General features: G+C 43.5%; 1 protein-coding gene across 1 annotated transcript in view; it reads left to right on the top strand.

The window, feature by feature from the left end:
* Elavl1 (ELAV like RNA binding protein 1) overlaps window positions 1-14,487 on the top strand; it is a 40,927-nt gene extending 26,440 nt beyond the window's left edge. The window contains exons 4-6 of the mRNA NM_001108848.1: window positions 2,021-2,174; window positions 7,632-7,857; window positions 12,857-14,487. Coding sequence (NP_001102318.1) covers window positions 2,021-2,174; window positions 7,632-7,857; window positions 12,857-13,181 — 705 coding nt within the window. The 3' untranslated portion in view covers window positions 13,182-14,487. The remainder of the gene's footprint in view (window positions 1-2,020; window positions 2,175-7,631; window positions 7,858-12,856) is intronic.
* The last annotated feature ends 6,999 nt before the right edge of the window (window positions 14,488-21,486 follow it).

Genomic DNA, 21,486 nt, shown 5'->3' with positions numbered 1-21,486 from the left:
AAGCATCTCCCTTAAATTCTGGCAATCCATGGCATTCCTTGGGTTACAGAGGCATCCCCATGCTCACTGCCTCCATTTCTATGTGACATTCTGCCTGTGTGTATCTCCCTGGGTCCAGATTTACCCTTTTTATAAGTGTGCAATTATATGGGACTAGGAGCCCAGCTTTTCCATGTGTGACTTTGTCTTAACCAAATCTCTGTGCAAACCAGATCACATTCTGTGATCATGCAGGTTAGAACTTAACCATATGAGTCTGAATTGGACACATATATAGTTCAGCCACTCACAGATTTCTCAAGATCAGGACAGGAAAGCCCTGGATTGACACTAAAGAAAAAGAGTTGCTGAGAGCATAGACAGTCCTTAAAGTGCCATGGAACAGCACAAAGGGTCTGTACACACAGAGCAGTACCAAATGTCTCTGAATGGCTCTCAGGTTTGATTTTGAATTTGGCAGTGCCTAAAGACAAAAGACAAACAGGGTTCTGGTCCTACAGGACATTAGCATTAACGTTTTCCTTAGCATTTGGCTCTGAAGTGTACAGCTAGTGCTGATCCTCAGCTCTCCCACTTATGAATACAGTTTGTCCCCTGCTGACCCAGTCTTATCCTGAGAAAGCCAAAAAGAGCTGACAGCCCTGGTGGTGGGGAAGGCCGCCTCTTCCTTGAGCTATCCTGCCCAAAATTTGATTTTCCCACCAAAGGTTTTGGTAAAGTCGAAAACATTTAGTTGCAGGAATGAATGGGTATTCTGAGGGGTGTTGATGGTGGACATGGACACTAAGCATCTATGCAGAGGGAAGGTGGACCAAGGCAGAACAGTCACATTCGATTATAGAGTGCACATATCCACAGAGCTCTTGCTCTACAGGCTGGACCTTGGTACCAGTGGCCTGAAAACAAATAGGGAAGCATCATCCACTGTACACAGCTCCATTTCCTCAAAGATCCCACCCTGCAGCTCCCCAGTAGTCGTGGTATGCCTTACCATACTTCCAATCTGGTGTCACCCAAGAGGTTGCTGGCTCCTTGACATGTTTAAGCAGTTTTGTGTTCTTCCCTCCCCGCCACCCCATTTCTACAGTACTTGGTTCACCCACACATACCTCTCTGTACCCAGCATCCTGACTCAGCTTTGTGTCCCATCTTAGTAGGGCGTCTCTCTACGGGGCCTCTCTCCTGCTAACTGTCCTGTTTCTCCAGGGGACAGCCTTGTCTTCTTCTTTTGTGATCTTTGAGGTCTCTGCTGCCTGCATTGCCTCTACAAGGGAAGCACCCAGGATCTTTCCTTGCTCTTGCGTTTGGGACCCCCCTCCCTTCCTTTCTTTTAGCACAGACATCAACAGTAAGGATTCGAATGCTGATTACAGACCCCCACCCCCAATCTTAGGCAGCCATTTTTTTTAAAGATTTATTTATTTTATTTATATGTATACACTGTCACCATCTTCAGACACACCAGAAGAGAGCATCAGATCCCATTACAGATGGTTGTGAGCCACCATGTGGTTGCTGAGATTTGAACTCAGGACCTCTGGAAGAGCACTCAATGCTCTTAACCACTGAGCCATCTCTCTAGCCCGGCAGCCATTTTTTGATGTGCTTACTTGTTGGCGGAGGATTATTACAGCCTTTCCAAGAGGGCTCAGCTCTTGTATGCCACACCACAAATTCCTTGCAGATGACAATACTAGGTCTTATGTTCATCAGGCAACATCAGCTTGAATCCCAACTACTATGGGCTTTTAGTTTCTTCATCTTTATGTAATAGGAATAATTTCCTGCTTATAATAGAAATGCTAAAGACGAACTGAGAAAACGCTTACAAGATGTCTGAGCTCTCTGCTGGCCTGTAGTGAGCTATCAGAAAATGTCATTGCAAAAGATTGTCCTGTGTGCAATTACTCGCACACACACATTGGCTTTTCCTAACACCAGATCACTTCCTATGGTGCTTTGGCCACATGTAGCCTCTAATTCTGAGTTGTGTTTGTTTGTTTGTTTGTTTGTTTTTAAGGTATCATATGCTCGCCCAAGCTCAGAGGTTATCAAAGATGCCAACTTGTACATCAGTGGGCTTCCAAGGACCATGACTCAGAAGGATGTGGAAGACATGTTTTCTCGGTTTGGGCGAATCATCAACTCCAGGGTCCTTGTGGATCAGACCACAGGTACACACAGGATACTCTGAGCCCAAGACTTGCTGTTCTAGGGAATATAGGGAGATATCAATAGTTAGCCTCCAAAAGGGGACAAGTTGGACATGACAATCCTTGGTTTTTATTTAATTGGGCTAGGAAAGTAAAATGTCATTAAAGAGTCAGACAGGTGCATTCCTTTATTCCCAGCACCTGAAGTAAAAGCAGGTGGGTCTGATTCATGTTCTGCCTGGTTTGTATATGAAGTGCCAGGACAGACATAGATAGTCTCTCAAACAAACAAACAAGCAGTGGCCACCCAAGATTAGGCTAGGAAAGACATCAATGTTCTGGCACTTTCTCTAGGCACCCAGTAACTTTGGCTGGCTTGGGAATAGTTGGAAAGGTTTCTGTTTACTTGTCCCGTGAAGTTCTTACTATAAGTACATGAAGTGTCAGTGTATCTCCTCTTAAAGAGTCCCAAGAACTTACCTTGTGGTACTCTGAAGCAACACCATTGGCTATTTAGATGGGCCTTCTTTAGTCTTCATGATTGGGATGTTCCTCTCCAGAGAAAGCAGTCAATTCCTGTCTCTGACATCCTGGCTACTTGGCAGGTGCCTCCCAGAACATCTCAGTATAGACTTGAACTGCAAGTTGTGTGTGGAACTCCTGGACTCATGCTGAGGACACGGACACATGCCCATAGCTATGTCCCAACACAGCTATCTGCTACTTGAAACCAAAACATTCCCAGTCAAATGATAAGTATAGCTCCTCTTGGGGACATGACTATTCCTCAGCAGGGATGGGAAATCGTTGGCACCAGAAAGGAAGAGTATGTTCAGAAACTGAGCAAAGCCTGGGTGGGTGGGTGGGTGGGTGGGCGGGTGGGTTGGTGTTTTTCTTTTTCCTCCCTCTTCACTTTTTCCTCTATAGACCTTTTGTCCCACCCTTTGGCTGTGGGTGGCTTAGCCATAGAATTACCTCACTGTGGGACACCTTCACTTTGGAGGAACTTGTGGAATGCTATATGGCTGCACATCACTTTGTGACAAGCAGGGCTGGTATGGTACTGCATTGACCCTTGTCCCCTTAGCTATGTGCTCTGGAGGAGGCATGCATGCCAGCTATTGTACCTTTCCTGCCTGGCTGAGGTAGCTCAGGATCACATTGGGAGCCTGAAGATGCTGACACACTCTCAAGTTCAGGCTCACTGCAGGTTTCCCAGGTACCTGCACCTGGCATGTCACAGGGGCTCTGGGTGTGGCCTATAGCCTGAAGTAAACACTTACTTCCAGCAACCTGTGCCAAAAACAACTAGGTTTCCTCACACCATTGTGCTCTTTGCTTTGAATGGGCAGCAGGCTGAGAAATAGTATTTACTTAGCAGGAACTCCAATCTCAATTTGCAAGTTATCAGTAGTCCCTGAAGGGCTTGTTGAATTTCCAACAACAGTTTTCCTAGAGTCTCCCTCTGCTTCTTTGGCATAGTTGGGCCAAAGTGGACCATGCAGAAAGTGTCACTTTGCAGCCAGGGACTTTGTAATATCAGCCCCTTTCCCTAGCCATGAACGCAGGATGATTTCATTCTTTTCCCTTGATCTTCCCTGCTGTTCTCAGCCACTGTAGTAAATAACACCACAGTGTAAGCAGGAAGGATATGGCAGGACTGGCTCCCTTTCCTAGCTCCCTTACCAATAAAGTCATCTAAAGAGACTTGATGTTCAAAAAACTGAGGGCAGGACCATGGCACTGTGATAGAGTGCATCATACCATGAGTAAGGTCCCAGCTCCCAACTGAAGCACTGAAAAAACAAAGTAACAATACTGTTTGGGGCCAGCATGGTATGGTAGCTCAGTAGGTAAAAGTATTTGCCCCCAAGTCTAATAAACATATTCAAATTCCATGGGCACCATATGATAGGAGAACCTACTCCCTTACATTACCTTCTGACCTCTATACCTTCACTGTGGCAGGTACATGCACAAAAACACATGGTAAATAAATAAATTTATTTTTGTTCATCATTGTCTTATTTTTCTATTGCTGTGATAAAAACATTGAGAAAGGCACACTGTAAAAGAACTTTGCCTTATGGTTTCAAAGGATTAGAGTTTGTAATGGCAGAGGGAATGGCTGTCTGGGAGCTCACATTGTGATCCACAAGCACTAGGCAGAGAGAGACCCTGCCCCTGCTGAGATAACTCTTCCTAATAAAGCCACACTTCCTAATCCATCCCAAATAGTCCCACCATCCGGGGACTAAGTGTTTAAAGATACATACCTGTGGAGGATATTCTTATTCAAACAACTACAATTATTTTTAAATATATTTTTATTTTATATGTATGAGTGTTATACCTGCTTGTATGGATATGCATACCATGTACATACACTGCCTGAATAAATTAAAAAAAAAAAAACAGATGTGATAGTATAAGCTTTGAATCCCAACAGTAGAGGCAGAGGCAAGTGGACCTCAGTGAGCTTGAAGCTGTAGAGGGCTACATGGTAGAACCCTGCCTTTTAAAAAAGAAAAGGATGGGGGTTGGGGATTTATCTCAGTGGTAGAGCGCTTGCCTAGCAAGCACAAGGCCCTGGGTTCGGTCCCCAGCTCTGAAAAGAAAAAAAAAAAAAAAAGAAAAGGATGTTCTTGAGAATCTTCACACGTGGGGCTGGAGAGGTAGCTCAGTTAAGTGTGCTCACTACTCACTCAGAACCCAGTTCAGTTCCCAGCATCCACATGACAGCTCGTAGCTGTCTGCAGCTCCTGTTCAAGGGATCAGATGCCACCTTCTGATCAGGTGACTTACACACAGCCTGGTATACATACATACACACAGACAAAAGCACCCATGTATATAAAATAGAAATAAATAGATCTTTTTAAATTTTTTTTAATGATCTTTACATCTAGTCAGTAGAACTTAATTTTTATGTTCTTTATTTTTGTTTCTTGGCTTTGTTCATAATTGTGAATTCAGTTAGTTCACATATCTGGAATTTGTGCCAATTTTTGGTCTCTGTTGTTAATCCTGAAAACACCAGCAAAAATAAAACCCAATTCAAGGAACTTTGTGGAAGTGGAGTCACAGTGATGGCCCCTGAGGATGGAAGACAGCAAGGAAGCAGTGTTCCGGATCCAGCACAGCTTAGGCACATAAGAGCTCACAGAGGCAGGAGCAGCATGCACAGGGCCAGCATATGAGAGACAAAGAAGGCATGGAGTTATGGACTGGGAGGAGAATAGAGAGAGGAAACCATATCAAAATATATTGTGTGGGAGGAAGTCTGTTTTCAGTTAAAAATTAAAGTCCAGATCACAGGGCAATCTTCCGAAATCTTGACGAATTTGTCAGACATTTACATGGATTTTTTTACCTCCTACATTGGATACCACCCCCTTTTGTTTCAGGTAATTTTTATTTGAAAGCAGTTGCATGAAACCAAAACATGTTTGGTCTTGAGCTTGGTCACAGGTCTAAGAAGTATACAGTCCCTCTAAAGTAGCCTTGTGTAAGCACTAACGAAGCACAGTCCCTCTAAAGTAGCCTTGTGTAAGCACTAACGAAGCACAGTCCCTCTAAAGTAGCCTTGTGTAAGCACTAACCAAGCACAGTTTGGAACCGTGTCAGCCTGAAGTTAGGTCATGCTCAGCTTTCCAGGACCAGTGAGCTGCCGTCACCCTGGCTCTTTGAGGGTGAATACCCACAGACAGCACCTCTGTCTATGCTGGGTCTTCCCTGCTGCCATGGACACACATGAAGCCCACTAGGTCTAAGAAGTGATTAGGGAAAGGACTGAGATAGGCGGAGATTCGAGAAGACTTGACAGCATGCCCACTAAACAGCTCATCCAAGGTTCTAGACCATTGTTACTTGACTGTGCTGAAAGGCCTTTGCCTAAACCACGTTGGTAAGTACCATTAGAAGAGTCCTTCCCTGGCCTGCAGAAGGCCTTTCCTTAAGTTCCTAGCACAGGTAAACTAGGTATAGTAACACACACCTGTAATCAAAGCCGTGGGTGGTAGAAACAAGATTAGTTCAAGGTCAGAGGTTGCACAGTGAGTTTGAGTTTTTGGTTTTTTGGTTTTTGTTTTTTAAATGTTTTTACCTAGAGGACCACGCAAATCCAAGTTAGTCTTTGCTGGTCTTATTAATGAGAATGTTTAGTCAGGTTGGGGTAGCTTTTCTTCCAGACTACATCTAGAACCCCAGCTCAGCTCAGAGATGTCACTTAGACAGGTCCCTTAGCTCCTTTCCAACCAAGTGTTTAGTGTTTGCAGCCCTCGCCAGTGTCTTGAGTGTCTGGCAAGGGAGAGTTTACCACTTTGCTCCTCCCAGGGTTTGCAATATGACAGACAGGACATAAAGTGTGGGTTGTCCCTTCTCACAGGTCCCACTCTTGGTCTGGACTACCCAGACTTTTGGTCTCAGGCAGCTCAGTCTAGGGATAAGGTTCCAATGGGAAAACAAGAGTTGTCTTCAGGTGGTAGACTACACCAGTTGGGTCCTGGCTTCTATGCAGGAACCTGAGGAGGTACAGAGGAATCCAGCATGGGCTCATGACACTCCTAATAAGTTCTTGGCAGCTCCTCTCCATTACCATACCTCAGCAGTTTTCTGTGGAAATAAGTAGCCTCGTTTGTTTCTGAACGCAGGTATAAATCACAAAAGGTCCAGGGCCTCAGATGGAATTGTCCAAGGGAAATGAAGTCTTGGACAGAAGAGGAGAATGAGGGCTTGGCTCTAGGATACAACTGCCCTGTTCTGGAACAAAGGAGAAGGCATATAAGCGAAGACACTAAGCAAGCAGAAGTCCCCTGCAAGCAAGCAAGAAAGGCCTACGTTATAGTCACCCTGCCAGGCCAATGTTCCTCCCAGAGCCCAAGGGGAACTTGTGACAGCACTGCTCGGGGTCCAAGATTTAGTGTATATTCCATTATCCATGAGGTGAAGGGTATTTAACAGCTAAGTAGTGACGGAGAGCAAGATTGTTCCTGCTGCCTGTTTCTTTTTAAAAAGAGATTCGGGGCTGGAGGAGTGGCTTAGTCCTTAGAGCACTGGTTGCTTTTCAGAGGATTCAGGTTCAGTTTCCGACGCCCACAAGGTAGCTTACAACATCTCTAACTCAAGTTCCAGGGATCCTGTGCCCTATTGCCTCTGTTGCCAAGTATTGTACAGACATGTATGCAGGCAAAGTACCTATAAAAGTTTAAGAAAAAAATATGTGCAAAACGCTACTTGGAATATCTCTGGGTATGGAATCATTGTTTCAACTCAAAAGATAGTCAGAAATCTTAATCTTTCAGTAGTCAGTTTTCTTTATTCGTTGGTTTGCATATTTGGGTTTGATTTTGGTTTATTTCACTTCCTAGGTACCTACTTTGAAACCCAGCCTATAGACTTGAGTTCTGCTTTTCAGTTTTGTTTTTTCTTTCCTCACTGTTTTTCCCCTAACTCCATTTTTGTTGGTTTGTTAAAAAGGTTTGTCCAGAGGGGTTGCCTTTATCCGGTTTGACAAACGGTCTGAAGCAGAAGAGGCAATTACCAGTTTCAATGGTCATAAACCCCCGGGTTCCTCCGAGCCCATCACAGTGAAGTTTGCAGCCAATCCCAACCAGAACAAAAACATGGCTCTCCTCTCGCAGCTGTACCACTCGCCTGCTAGGAGGTTTGGAGGCCCTGTGCATCACCAGGCACAGAGATTCAGGTGGGTCCAGAGGTTGATGTCCTGGTGGGCTCTTTTTAGTGTGCCACGCTCTTTCAAGCTACATGTAGCCTTTTATTTTGAAGGGTGTATGCTCAGAGGAGAAAATACTGGGGACACTAGGCTGATTCAAGCAGTCATATCTTTCTAATTTCGTCATCACCTCTATCAGAAATCTGTCTGTGCACTAGGCATGGTGATTCACATCTGCAGTTCCATCATTGAAGAGAAATAGGCAAGAGAATCAAGAATTGAAGATTGCCTTTGACTAGAAAGCAAGCAAAACCTTTTCTCAAGGGAAAGCAAATGTATTGTGTCAGGGGTTGGGGGAATGAGTTCCCGGACCTCTGCAGGCACCAAATGCAAGCTCAGCTCCCCAATAAGATCTTTGCACATCACTTACAGATATCCTCCTATAGACTGGGTGATCCCTAATACCTAATGCAGTCTAAGTGCTGTGGTGTGTTAAGTGTGTACACAGACTTATGAGCTCTTTTTCTTCCCAGATAAATTCAGACTGTGATGGGTCATATTCACAGATAACCCATGGCTGAGGGGAACAGCCCCATATCCTGAGGCACCAACTTCACTGGCTCCCAGTAGTGCTCCAGTGTGTGGTTCCAGTAATATGGAGAGTTCATCAGGATTGAAGGATTGTAATCCTTCAATCCGTAGAGTACTGTCTTTTTAAAAGAAAGTCTTGGGGTTGGGGATTTAACTCAATGGTAGAGCGCTTGCCTAGGAAGCGCAAGGCCCTGGGTTCGGTCCCCAGCTCTGAAAAAAAGAACAAACAAAAAAAAAAAAAAAAAAAGAAAGTCTTGGCCCTGTACAGACAGCTCAGCAGATAAGAGCACAGTTACTCTTCTTAGAGGATGTGGGTTTAATTCCCAGCACCCACATGTGACATCACAACTATCTGTAACTTCAATGCCAGGAAACGCAATGCTCTCTTTTGGTCCGTGAGGGCACCAGACACACATGGTGTGGAGACATACTTGCAGAGAAAATACCCATTCACATAAAAATAAATAAATGACGTATTTTTTTAGATTATGTTAAAATCTTTGTATCTGAGAAAAGATGGCAGACAACATGTGCTTAAGTACTGTTTGTAAATAAGTCTCATATATTTGATCAGTGACTCTAAAGCAAGCTTTTCTCATAAAACTTCCTTGTTTTTTTTTTTTTTCCCTTTTACACAGTATCTAATACACCCCCAAAATGGTCTAGAGCTCACTGTGTAGCTAATGGATAAGAATGGCTAGAGCTGAGTCTGGTGCTGCACACCTTTAATACCAGCCAGTCAAATCTCTGAGTTCAAGGCCAGCTTGTTCTTCAGAGGTCCAGGACTGCTAGGGATTCATCAAGAAAGCTGAAGGAAAAAAATACAGAAAGAATGAATGCCCTTCAATTTCTGACCGTTCTGCCTCCGCCTTCCAAATGCAAGCAGGTCTGCCACTGCTGTACCCAGTTAATGATATGCTGGGGTGGAGCTTGGGGCTTCATAACTCCTAGGTACACACTCTGCCAGACTATATCACAAGCTGCTTACTTGATCATATTTATAGCTGAGTGTTAGATGTCTGCTGCTTAAAGGCCCTGACCTAAAGAAGAACTGCTTTCCTCAATTGCCTTGTGTCTATACTGAAAATGAGGTCAGTTGCCAGACTCAGCTAGGGTCAGGGTGTTCCTGCCTTGGGCAGTGGAAATTCAAATTTAGGTGCCCTTTTTTTTTTTGGTCAGGATGGTAAGAGCTTGCCTTCAGTGGATAAAGATTTCTTCAGATTTCCCATCTTTGTTTTAAGCAGCAGATCCTGCCCTTTCTACATAAGCTGTCTTGGAGAAGATTATTTTCACAATGTAGCCAACTAAGTGGGTAGACAGTTGTGTGAGGGAGCTGCTCAGGACCAGATCAGGGGATGCTAGAAGGGAAGAACAGGGTTTGTGTCACAGTGGTGAGGAGCAGGAAGAAAGGAACCAGGAGAAGAATGACAGAGACCAGAGGGAAATAGCAGTGAGGGAGGGAAGGAAGGTTAGGTAGGTGTTAAGAGGAAGGGAGCAGAGATAGGAAAAGAAGACAGGCTCAGATGAGCAGAGAGCAGTAGTGTGGTTCCCCCCCGCCCCCAGAAAGACTCCTAAGTCAGGACAAGTACCTTTCTCTACCAGAGATGATAAAGAGGATCTTAACACATGAGAATGGGAAGGTGAATATTTGTGGTCATCTGAGTCAGAGCATTCAGCTCTCAGCTTCGAGCTCTCCCAACAAGAACAGTTCCTATGGATGAAGAGTCCCTTGCTGGGCTACAGATGTGTGTCTGTAACTGCAGCACTGAAAAGACTGAAGCAGGAGAACCTTTAAGATAGTAAAATCATATCCTAGATGTTTTTAATGTAATCTATACTGTTCATTAGGGGATTCAGACACCCCTCACACCCCTGTCTCACATTCCAGAATCATCCAGTGCCCAAGTCCAAATTATAAAATGTTTGCATTGATCTCATACACATCTTCTCTTCAGCTCATTTCCAGATCACCACATGGTTTATACCTGATATGCTGTGATTACCATGGAAACATAATATACTGTACTGCTCAAGGAATAGTAACCCCCAAAAGTCTGTATATGATTAATACAGGTAGAAAATTGTGGGATTTTTTTTGGGGGGGGAGGCAAGGAAAGATTTATTTATTTTGTTCTAAATATCTTACTTGATACAAAGTTGTGTAAATTGCAGATGTGGTTGCTGAAGACATCTTTGGTTGAAAGAGTGCTTAGCCAGCATATATGAAGCTCTGGGTTCCATTCCTAGCACCACAGAAACTAGGTGTGTTGGTAAACACTTGTCATCCTAGTATTTGGAAGATAGAGGCAAGAGGACCAGAAGCTGAAGGTTATTCTCAGTTACATATGAAGTCGGAGTCCAGTTAGACCTTACCTTTAAAAGGCAAAAAAGAACTGTGTGTGCTATCATACATGCACTTAATCCCAATACTCAGGGCCAATACAAAGGCAAGTGAATCTTCGAGTTTGAATATCAGGTTCCAGGCCAGCTAAAGCTACAGATAGTGAGACCCTGTCTCATAATCAACAGTGTGGGGGCTGGAGAGATGGTTCCATGGTTAAGAAGACTCACCACTCTTCCAAAGGTCCTGAGTTCAATTCCCAGCACCTACATGGCAGCTCACAACTGTCTGATGCTGGATTATGATGTGCAGGTGTGTATGCAGACAACAAACTCATATATATATATATATATATATATATATATATATATTACATATATAAATAAATCTTTACAAACAAAGAAAGAAAAAATGAGCAACAAAATGAAATGCAAAGGGAGAGCCTACATAGAGATCTAGCTGTATCCAGGCCAACTGTAGTTGCTGTGTAAGAATGTAAGTGATTTGGAACTGCAGTCAGCAAGCACTTCTTCTAGTTCTCATTGACAGCCAGTGCAGCTTCGTGTCTCAGACAGCCGGGTGCTAACCTGCCACCCACATCAACAATACTGTAGTCTTTCTGCCCCAGACTGCCTCAGCTTGACCACTGTCACATACTGTGACAGTTTTTTTAAACCAAGGCCAATACCATATCTTGGTTCTTTTTTACCACACTGAAACTAGCCTTGAAGCCTTCTTATCATACTGAAAGTGAAGTACCATGAGGTCCCACAGCCCAGAGCCTGCTATCATTTTGGAGCAAGTAACGACTCTGGTTATACTGTGCAGCTCCACAGATGCCATATACTCAGACATCCTTAAATATGGCCTTCTGGCCACTGTTTTCCCTCATAAACACCAGCAGAGCTTCACTAACACTTTTACTGTTCTCCTTAGTTCTACTACACCACGTTTTCAACCACATTTTGTTTAATGTAATTAACAGTTCACTATGGCCAGGCATGGTGTACACACCTGGTGCCTTAGCACTCTGCAGGCTGAGGCAGGAGGATCATGAGTCTTAAGCCAGCGTGAGCTGTACACTGAGGTACCTGTGGTCCAAAAGAAAGAAAAATAGAGTATGGGGGAGAGGCAGGGAGGAAGGGCGGGGGTGGAGGAGCACTGTGGGGAAAATTCTTGTGTTGGTTAAGTTGCTAATAGCCCTCTAGCCTTGTTCCTGTCTCCTGAGTTTATAGGCTTCAGTAGCTTGACCTGGCCCTTGTGAGATGGTTTTAGCCACCCCAGGGCCAGGGGAAGGGATTGTTGTGCTCTGTAGTACTGTGTGCAGCATTGTATGGTCAGTTACTACAGGGCCCTGACCCCTCAGGGAGAAATGTCAATGAAAAGCTAAAGCAGTAGGACGAGTTGCAAGCTTTAACTCCAGCACTCAGGAGGCAGAGGCAGGCAGATCTCTGAGTTCAAGGCCAGTTCAGTCTGCAGAGTGAGTTATATCACAGCTAGAGCTAAACAAAGAAACCCTATCTCCAAAGAAGAAGAAGAAATTATGAAGAGGAGGGACTAAATTTGGGGGAAAGCTCCCTCTTCCCCTCCCTGGATTCATGTAGACACATGCTCACACACAGAAAACTATGATGAGTTTCCCTCAAGGACATTGACAGTGAGAGACTCCCTCAGTACTTTCACCTATACTGGAGCATATGGAGAAACTCCCAGGATTTAAAATGTGGGCTCTTGGAGTGAGCTTGTGGCTCAGTACCAAGCCTCAGTTTCTTCCCTACCCTCACAATTTGGGGAAATAGACAGGGTTGAGGGAAGGTGGGACAAGAGGATAATAAAGGTGAAAATTACCAAAGTTCATTATATGTGTTATGAGATGTCACAATAAACATCATTTTCTTATGCAGCTAATACATGCGGTTTTAAGTTATTTGACCCACATGGTACTCCGGCCTTGAGCATCTCTATCTCAGAGGTGCTAGCTGGCTGCATCAGAGCCCAGGTGTCCTTACGTCACTGTCCATCCTACTTCTTACCCCTGTTGTGCAGGTACACTGCTGGCCTTAACCTTGACCTGAACATGTGCTCTCTGTTTGCTAGGTTCTCCCCTATGGGTGTAGATCACATGAGTGGGATTTCTGGTGTCAATGTCCCCGGCAATGCTTCCTCGGGCTGGTGCATCTTCATCTACAACCTTGGGCAAGACGCCGATGAGGGGATCCTCTGGCAGATGTTTGGCCCCTTTGGTGCAGTTACCAATGTGAAAGTGATTCGTGATTTCAACACCAACAAGTGCAAAGGGTTTGGTTTTGTGACCATGACAAACTATGAAGAAGCTGCAATGGCCATAGCAAGTCTGAACGGCTACCGCCTGGGGGACAAAATTTTACAGGTTTCCTTCAAAACCAACAAGTCCCACAAATAACTCGCTCACGCTTTTTTCTTTCTTTCTTTCTTTTTTTTTTTTTTTTCCTTTTCTTTTTTCTTTTTTGTACGGAATAGATAATTAAGAGTGAAGAAGTTGAAACTTTTTTGTTAGTGTACAACTCATTTTGCGCCAATTTTCACAAGTGTTTGTCTTAGTCTAAATGAGAAGTGCAAAGGTTTTTATACTCTGGGATGCAACCGACATGTTCAAATGCTTGAAATCCCACAAATGTTAGACCAATTTTAAGTTTCTTAAGTTATTTCCTTTAAAGTATATATTAAACTGAAACCTAAGTAGACTGCATTGACTAACCAGTCACTCTGGATGGTGGTGGAACTGAAGCATGCTTTTACTTCTAAGACTGTCTAACACCTGTTTCATTGGATGTCTCCACAGACTGGATTTAAAACAAAGCAACAACAACAAAAAAAAAAAAAACTTTTCTTTTTTTTTTTCCTTTTTCTTTCTTTTTTTTTTTTTTTTTTTAATTTCTTTAGTTTCAGTTTTTAACCTAAAGATGTTAGACAGATGGGGACTGTGTTTTTTCTCAACTGCTTCACCATTTTAAACGATTTCTGCTTTAGTTGACAGATTTGCCCTCCCCAGCAGTCCCACTGCTGCCTCCTGCCCACTCAGTCCCAGCCCTATGGTGTTGGGAGCAGCAGCAGGGCCCATACTCTGGGGCCTCACAAAGGGAGGTGGGAAGAGGTTCCACGTGTTGGGCTGAGCCAGGCCCTCCAGAGACACAAAGGTGTTTTGTAAGCCCAGGCACCAGTGAGAACGGACCAAAGAGTTTCAGGGCAGCTCCAGTATATTCCAGAGTCAAGCCTGAGCTCCAGGCATGCCTGAAGATGCCCCCTCCTCTGACATCCTGAGTGTCTGTCCACACATTGCATGCATGGTGCCCACACATCAGATACTATTGTTCATGCAACTTCCCGAGTTTCTGAGACCATTTAACCTAGCTTGAATGCACAATGACTGCTCTGTTTTTAATGACACAGAACATTTGAGCATTGTATTTCTCGCATCCCTTCTTGTGAGCACTAGGCTTTTTCCAATCTTAGATTTTTGCTTTGAAATTTTGCTTTTGTATGGACACTCAGCAGAAAAGTACTTCTTGCCAGTTATCTATTAACACAAACCTTTGATTTGTAGTTTTAAGGATTAACCCTCAAAGTTCTCTTCATAACTGCCTTGACGTTTGGGGTTCTGTTCTGTTAATTTTCTTTTGCTTTTTTGTGTTTTTTGTTTGTTTTTACTTTTGCATTTAAGACCATTAAATTTGATTTTGTTTTGCTCGAGTTTTGTTTTGTTTTTTGTTTTACCTTTTCTTTCTTTTTTGGCTAGGGAAGGACACAGACAGCCCAGCATCCAGGGAGGAGTCTGTCAGACCTTAAACACTTGCCTCAAGTTTAAAAAGCATTTCTGGAGCTATGGTATAGAAACACAGCTATGGATCAATGGTTCTTAACTCGGGAGCTGGTAGGAAAGGTCAGAGGGAAGGTCTTGAGAGCAGACGAGGCCTGACCTCTACAGCCTCAGGACTGCTCTGATTTTTATTAGTGTGTGGAGAGGATGAGAACAGGCTAGTGCAGTTACTGGCAGCTCTTCACTTTGATGTGAGCCTGGAGTGTATAACAGCAGGCTAGTATTTAGTTCTTGATATCATGGTATGATAGCATTATTTATATATTTGTTTACTTATATATATATATATATATATACATATAGCTATTTATTTTGTTTCATTTACTTAAGTGGAAAACTGAGCAAAAAGCACATCCATCTCTAAAGCAGGTCAGTGTGTCAAGAAGCCCTCGTACAATCTGAGGCTGCCTGTTCCCTCCCCTGCCTCCTTTTCCTGACTTCCCTGGAGGGGCTCTTTGCAGTGTTTTCTCCTATTGATGAGGTCGCCTCCTGTACTCAGGCTTTGTCCACGCCAAGTGAGCCAAGTGCTGCTTGGTACCTCACTCCATCCCAGAATCCCCAGCCTATAGGACCTGAAACCCAGAGCCAAAGGCTCATATGCCCAGATCTGACCAAAAAAAGAGAGGGGTCCCCTGCTCTGATGGTGCCAAGTGCTCCTCCCTGTGGGACCAGAATGTTCTAATAAAATAAGATTTCCAGTTTCTTAGGCCAACATTCTTCTGAGTGAAGGTCGGATTTTCCATCCAACTGTTTCCGGGTTTCTCCTCAGTTCTGCAGCCTTAGTATTCCACTCCCAGAAGGGACTGTCTTTAAAGTACCTGGTGCTCAGAGCCAGCACCTCAGTCGCTATTCCATCCCCACCACCCAGATACCTGTTTACTCCATAGTAACTCAGAGAGGAAATGGGCAAATCTCACCAGCTTCTGGAGGTTACTTCAGGTTCATTGAAATTCTCTTTCTGTGTGATCTCTACTGTCAGGGCAATGTTCTAGGTAAAAGTCCCAGTGCATTGCTTGATGTGCTTTCTACGTTGGCTGTGGAAAGGCACTCCTGAAGGCCATTTTCATTCTGTGAAAGGACCAGTGCTGGGCCCAGGCTCATGGTACATGACAGCTTATCAGGCTTACTAGGAAGAGAACATTCCAGAATCCAGACATGTCTGTAGCTCAGAGATTAAAGCACTTGACAAGCATGAGGGAAGCCCTGAGTTCCATTCCCAGCGTTGGAGAAAAAGTCACAACCCAGAGAAAGGGTTTGTTTTGTTTTGTTTTTTTAGCAGAAAATTTATCTTGTTTTTATTGAACAAGTTAAGGGCATTTCTTTTGTTGAGAAGTGTAACAGAAAAAAAAATATACAGAATAGGTAATGTTCAATCGTCAAAAATATGGTTTGGCCAATACCAAAGAGGCTGACTGAGTTCTTGACCTCCTCTGGTAGTGGGTTATTTGTTGAACCTCCTCCAGATTCTTCCGCCTACTTCTGGTTGGGTTACCTGTTTCTTTCTGGAGTGATTCTCTCCCCAAGTTGAAGCTTTCCTAGGTAACATGCCAAGCCATCCTGGCTGTGCCTCTGGTCACAGTGCTGTGACTGTGCTCCTCCTCCCCATACTCTGAGCAGCTACCATCTTCCTTGAATACCTGAGAACTGGACTTCCCTAGGAGGTGGGGTATGATGCCGCTGTACTGAATGGACTCTGTCTCCCTCAATGTTGCCTTAACCTTTTCGTGGCGTGAGTAGTTAAGGAGCTCCTCCTACACAGCTTCAGACTGGACCTCCTCCTTGCTATAAGGAGCTAAAACTGGAATCCCCCAGCTGGCATTTAAGGAGAAGCCTGCTGGGTCAGAGAAATAAATGAGCCTCCAAGACAGTAGCAGTTTTACCTATCTTGGGTTGCCTCCAAATAATAGCCATTTGTCTATAAAGTAATGTGTTGAAAGGATGTGACCTACTTCAGTCAGGTGTTAGGTTTGGAAATCAAAGTTGAAGTAACTGAGCTCTTCCAGTTCGCATGTTTCAGCAAGATTTTAATCTCTCGATGCTTTGTGTAGCCAGCTTTCCTATATTGAGTGAAAGAATGAGTACACTGAAAGGGCCTCTGCCTCCTCCATCCCCAACACCTTGTCCTTCCTCTTTCCAGGAACTGCCTCACCCACTGGGACACTCAAGGGGTCAGGAATCCTGTTTCCAAATTTTCCCAGAGTACCCCAAAGTCATGAGTGCTTACTGTTGGGTGGCATTTGACACATTCTTAGGGGGGACAACAGAGCATGCATTTCCATCCTAAATAAGGACCCTCCCACCCCCCACCCTTGACCTTTAATAATGATTGTATTACATTTTCCCATAACCTTCTGCTGATGTGGTTCAATTTCTTTCTCTCAGTCATGAAATATTTATTTATTTATTTACTTATTTATTTACCTATTTATTTATTTATTACTTGTGAGTCACCAGCTGCCAAGTATTTGCATTAGGCTGGTGGAGACTTTGAGAGGACTGTGCTTTTCTGTTCCCCTCCCCCAGAAAAGAAGGCTGGTTGGTTGGTTTGGACCACCTCTCTTCCCACATGCTGTTTCCCTCACAGTGGCTTACTTTGGGGGAGGGGAGGGCTTCTACCAGCTGATTCCCATGTTGTACACTAGATGGCTAGACATTTTTGTATATTAGTGTGTTTTGAGTTATTGATTTGTTTTATATGAAATAATTTATTTTTCAGGTACCATTTTTTTTTTCATTTTAACTTTGTTTTTACATGGGTTTGTTTTCAATAAAGTCTGACATTGCTGTCCAAAGTCAACAATAAAGTGAATCCCATTGTGTTCTTTTGAGGATGTTTATGTAACTAGCCTTTAAAAGTAATTTTCAGAAAAAGAAAGATGGGGAACAAAAACCCTTACCTGTTTTCCTTCTCCCATTGCCTTTTTCCCCACTTTAAATCCTTGTGAATAAATGTTCTTCAGTGTTTTAGGAAGAAAAAGCAAACCTAGATTTTGATAATCCAGAAGATTTCAGATTAATGAAGCTTTGAAAGAACCATTTTTCGAAATTTTAGTGACGTGTGAATATTTTTTGTCAATGGCTTTCTCAAAGAGAATGAAACTTTTGCACCATTTTCAGAGTTTTTATAGAGATGCCAAATTGATATATTTACATGTAATGGAAACATAAAAAAAAGTTTTATTAAACAATTGTTCATAGCTGTGTAGACATTTTAATTCAGCTTCCAAAGCTCTTCAAAGTCGTATTTTGGAGATACGGGGTGTTAATTGACGATTCCAAACCAGTCAGTTGTCTGAATACTCAGTTCCTTCCACAGGTGTCAGGCTTGTGTTAAACATTCTGTGTTATCACTGACTGGAATTGTGTGATATTTTGGTAATAAATGAAGTGGGATCATTGAGATGTGACGGTGTAGGGGTGATCGTCTGTGTCAACATTCCAAAGCCGGATAAAGTACCAGGTGACTTCTTCCCTCAGTGTACCAGGACCTGGCTACAGCCTTGACCTAGCCCATGGACAGTCCAGGTATGCTGTGTATCTGTCTCCCTGAAAACCCTCTGATCTATATCCAGATGTTTCTTTCTCATGGAGGAGCCCCAGATGGTGGACACCTGTGCTTCCCCTCAGGTTGGATTATAGCATGGCCACATTTGAGCCACAGGGATGGAACGGGACTGTTTTCAACTATAACTCCCCATCTTACAGTGTAATTAGGAATACAGAAACTCATGTGGGCTTGGGATGGCGTATTTTGGATTGCAGGTCTGTCTAACATGCACTATGCCCTGACCTCCATGCTCTGGTTCCATAAAAAACAAACCTGGTAGTGTGTACTTGTAATGCAGATGCTTGAGAGGAGGGGCAGAGAGACCTGTGTGGGCGGGCGGGCAGGCAGGCAGGCAGATAGATATAGATAGATAGATAGATAGATAGATAGATAGATAGATAGATAGATAGATAGTTGAGGTCAGCCTTGACTATAGCAGTTGGAGATCAGCCTGGAGTACCAAAGACCTAATTACCTCCAACCCCCTCAAAAAAGGTTAGGTTGCTCCCAGGAGTTAAAGATCTGGGTCTGAAAAACAAACCAGCTTGTAGACCAGAGAGGAAGACTCAGAAAAAGCTTGTTGAAGGCCCTCCTAGTTTAATAAACTTGGGAAAAGAATGGGGGAGTTGGTGTGGAAATTAGTTTGGTAGAATGTACATAGAAGCCACTTTGTTAAGGCAGGCCTTCTGGAGAGAGAGAAGCCTAGGATTCAACGGAGCAAACTACACACCCTCAGTCCTGACCAAATAGTGACAAGGTAGAGAGGCTGGGAAATGCCACCAAGGCCACAACAGACTGGGCTTTAGGAAGACTACAAATTTGTTATCCCATATACAGGAGACCGATGAGATAAACAGACCAAGGCACCTGAGAAATTACCTCGGTGACCCAGAATCCCAAAGCCATGGAAGAATATTCAGTGTCTCTGAACTGGTGAGATGGCTCAGTGGGTAAAGATGCTTGCTACTAGACTGATAATCTGAGTCCCACAGGCTCTACATGATGGAGGAGAATCTACTCCTACAAAATGTCCTCTGACAAGATGTGCATAACTGTACACAAATTGAATTTAAAAGTAAACTTCAAGTGGCTTTCAGCCAGGCATAGGTGACAGAGACCAGCAATGTCCCATAAGCCAGGCATGGTCCCAGGCACCCGGGTCTACAAAGACCATCTCACAGAAAGGTGGGGGAATTGGTTTGTGAGTTAAGGCCAGTCCTGCTTAACTCTGGTTCCGTGTCAGGCAGGGCTATATAGCAAAACTGGCTTCATAATGAGAATCCCACTGAGGTACGGATGGTAACTTTTCAACAAATTTGGTTCTGATCAGTCAAGTGAAGAAGTATAGGGGAAATCCATATGCTGCCCTTCAGGCATGACAACCATAAGCCATCGGTTGTAGAGATAGAGATGTGCAGAAGTGGGAAGGGTGGGACATTCTTCAGAATGCCTGGCTGTGAGTACATGGTCCCGGTTGATGTGGCCACTTCATGACCTTGATACCAGTTCCAAGGCAGGTTTGTGTTGTGAAGTCAACTTTTAAAATGGCGGGGTAGGGAAGTCCATGTACATGGGTATCATGTGAGAGGTGACAGTCAAAGGACAATCTAGGATTAGATTTTCTTCCACCATGTGGGTCCCAGAGATTGAGCCCTGGAATTGAACTCAGGTGGCATTTTTGTATTCCCATATATTTTTCTTCCTTTCCATGCTAAGATGAGCCCAAGGCCTCCTGCTCTCTACCAGTGAGTCACCACAGCCTGAATTGTTTTCATGTAACCAACATTGGATGTCTTTATGTCCTTAGTGGGTCAAAACAACACCCATTTATCATTGCCTGGTTCCATGGGAAGTCTGTCTGGGTACTGGATTGCACAGCTTGTACAACAAATTAGAGCAAGGATGAGGAGAGGTTAGCAAGGTTCCTGATGAAGAATGAAATGGAAATTCATTAAGACTTCTATAATTTAATGGAAGTGAATGCAGCATTTGATATATTATAAACTTAATTTTTCTGTTTTTATTAGATTTTTTGTTATGAGCGTTCTGCATACATGTCTTTGTATCACATGTATGCCTAGTGACCATAGATACCAGAAGAGGATATGAGAACTCTTGGGAGTCTTGGAATTAAAGATGGTTATCAACTACCATGTGGGTGCTAAAAACTGAATCTGAGCCCATTGCAAGACCAACAAGTACTTTTTTTTTTTAAGATTTATTTATTTATTTAATTTTTGTATATAAGTACCCTGTAGCTGTCTTCAGACACACCAGAAGAGGGCATCAGATTCCATTACAGATGATTGTGAGCCACCATGTGGTTGCTGGGATTTGAACTCAGGATCTCTGGAAGAACAGTCAGTGCTCTTAACCACTGAGCCATCTCTCCAGCCCCCAACAAGTACTCTTAACCCATGATCCATTTCTCCCACCCTGGAAGCTTGAAATTTTGTTCAGAGCATCTCAGGTTGTGGTTTAAGAAATGAGAATACGATTAGCAAGATAGCTCAGTGCATAAAGGTGCTTGACGCCTGGCCTCATGACCTGAGTTCAATCTCCAGGAGATATGTGTGACGAATGAACCATCCCCTACAAACTGTCATCTGATTTCTACTCAGACAAAATACAATCTTATTCTAAATGTTTTTTAGATTTATGGACATGTTTGGCCCACCATTGTACCATGTACACCATTTGTGTGCCTGATGCTTACAGAGGTTGGAAAAAGAAAGTGTCAGAATCCCTGGGACTCAAGTTGTAGACAATTGTGAGCTGCTTTGTGGGTTCTGGGAATGAAACTTTGGTCCTCTGGAAGGGGAGCAAGTGCTCGTAACCACTGATCCATCTTTGCAGCCCTACTTTTAAAAGTTTAATGGGAATATAATAATAACCACCTTATGGAATTGTTGGAATGACCAGAGAAGTCACCCAGCAATGATATTACCATAGAAGGTCATGAGTCCTACACATTGGCTTATTAAAATGAAGTAGAATGCAAATGAATGGAGAGTCTTGGAGTCCACTTAAAGCATTGGTTTCCTGTTGATATTACAAGTGGTTATTAAAGTTGTTATTAATAGCTTCATAAAACAAATCTTGGTCTAGCAAGGTGTCTCGGAGGGTAAAGGCACTATACATGCCAGCCTGAGTTTGAGTCCCAAAAGAAAGCCAACTCTACAAGGTTGTCCCCTGACCTCCACACACTTAGAATGCAGCACTCAAGAAGCTAAGACAGTTTTATGAATGGTCATTAAACTGCTCTTGCAACTTTGAAATTCTGCAAAGCCAGTATGGGATTCACCCCTGTAATTGGGATTCAGC

Source organism: Rattus norvegicus, chromosome 12 (genome assembly GCF_036323735.1).
Source record: "Rattus norvegicus strain BN/NHsdMcwi chromosome 12, GRCr8, whole genome shotgun sequence".
Classification (NCBI taxonomy): Eukaryota; Metazoa; Chordata; class Mammalia; order Rodentia; family Muridae; genus Rattus; species Rattus norvegicus.
This window is presented reverse-complemented; position numbering and strand designations above follow the sequence as displayed.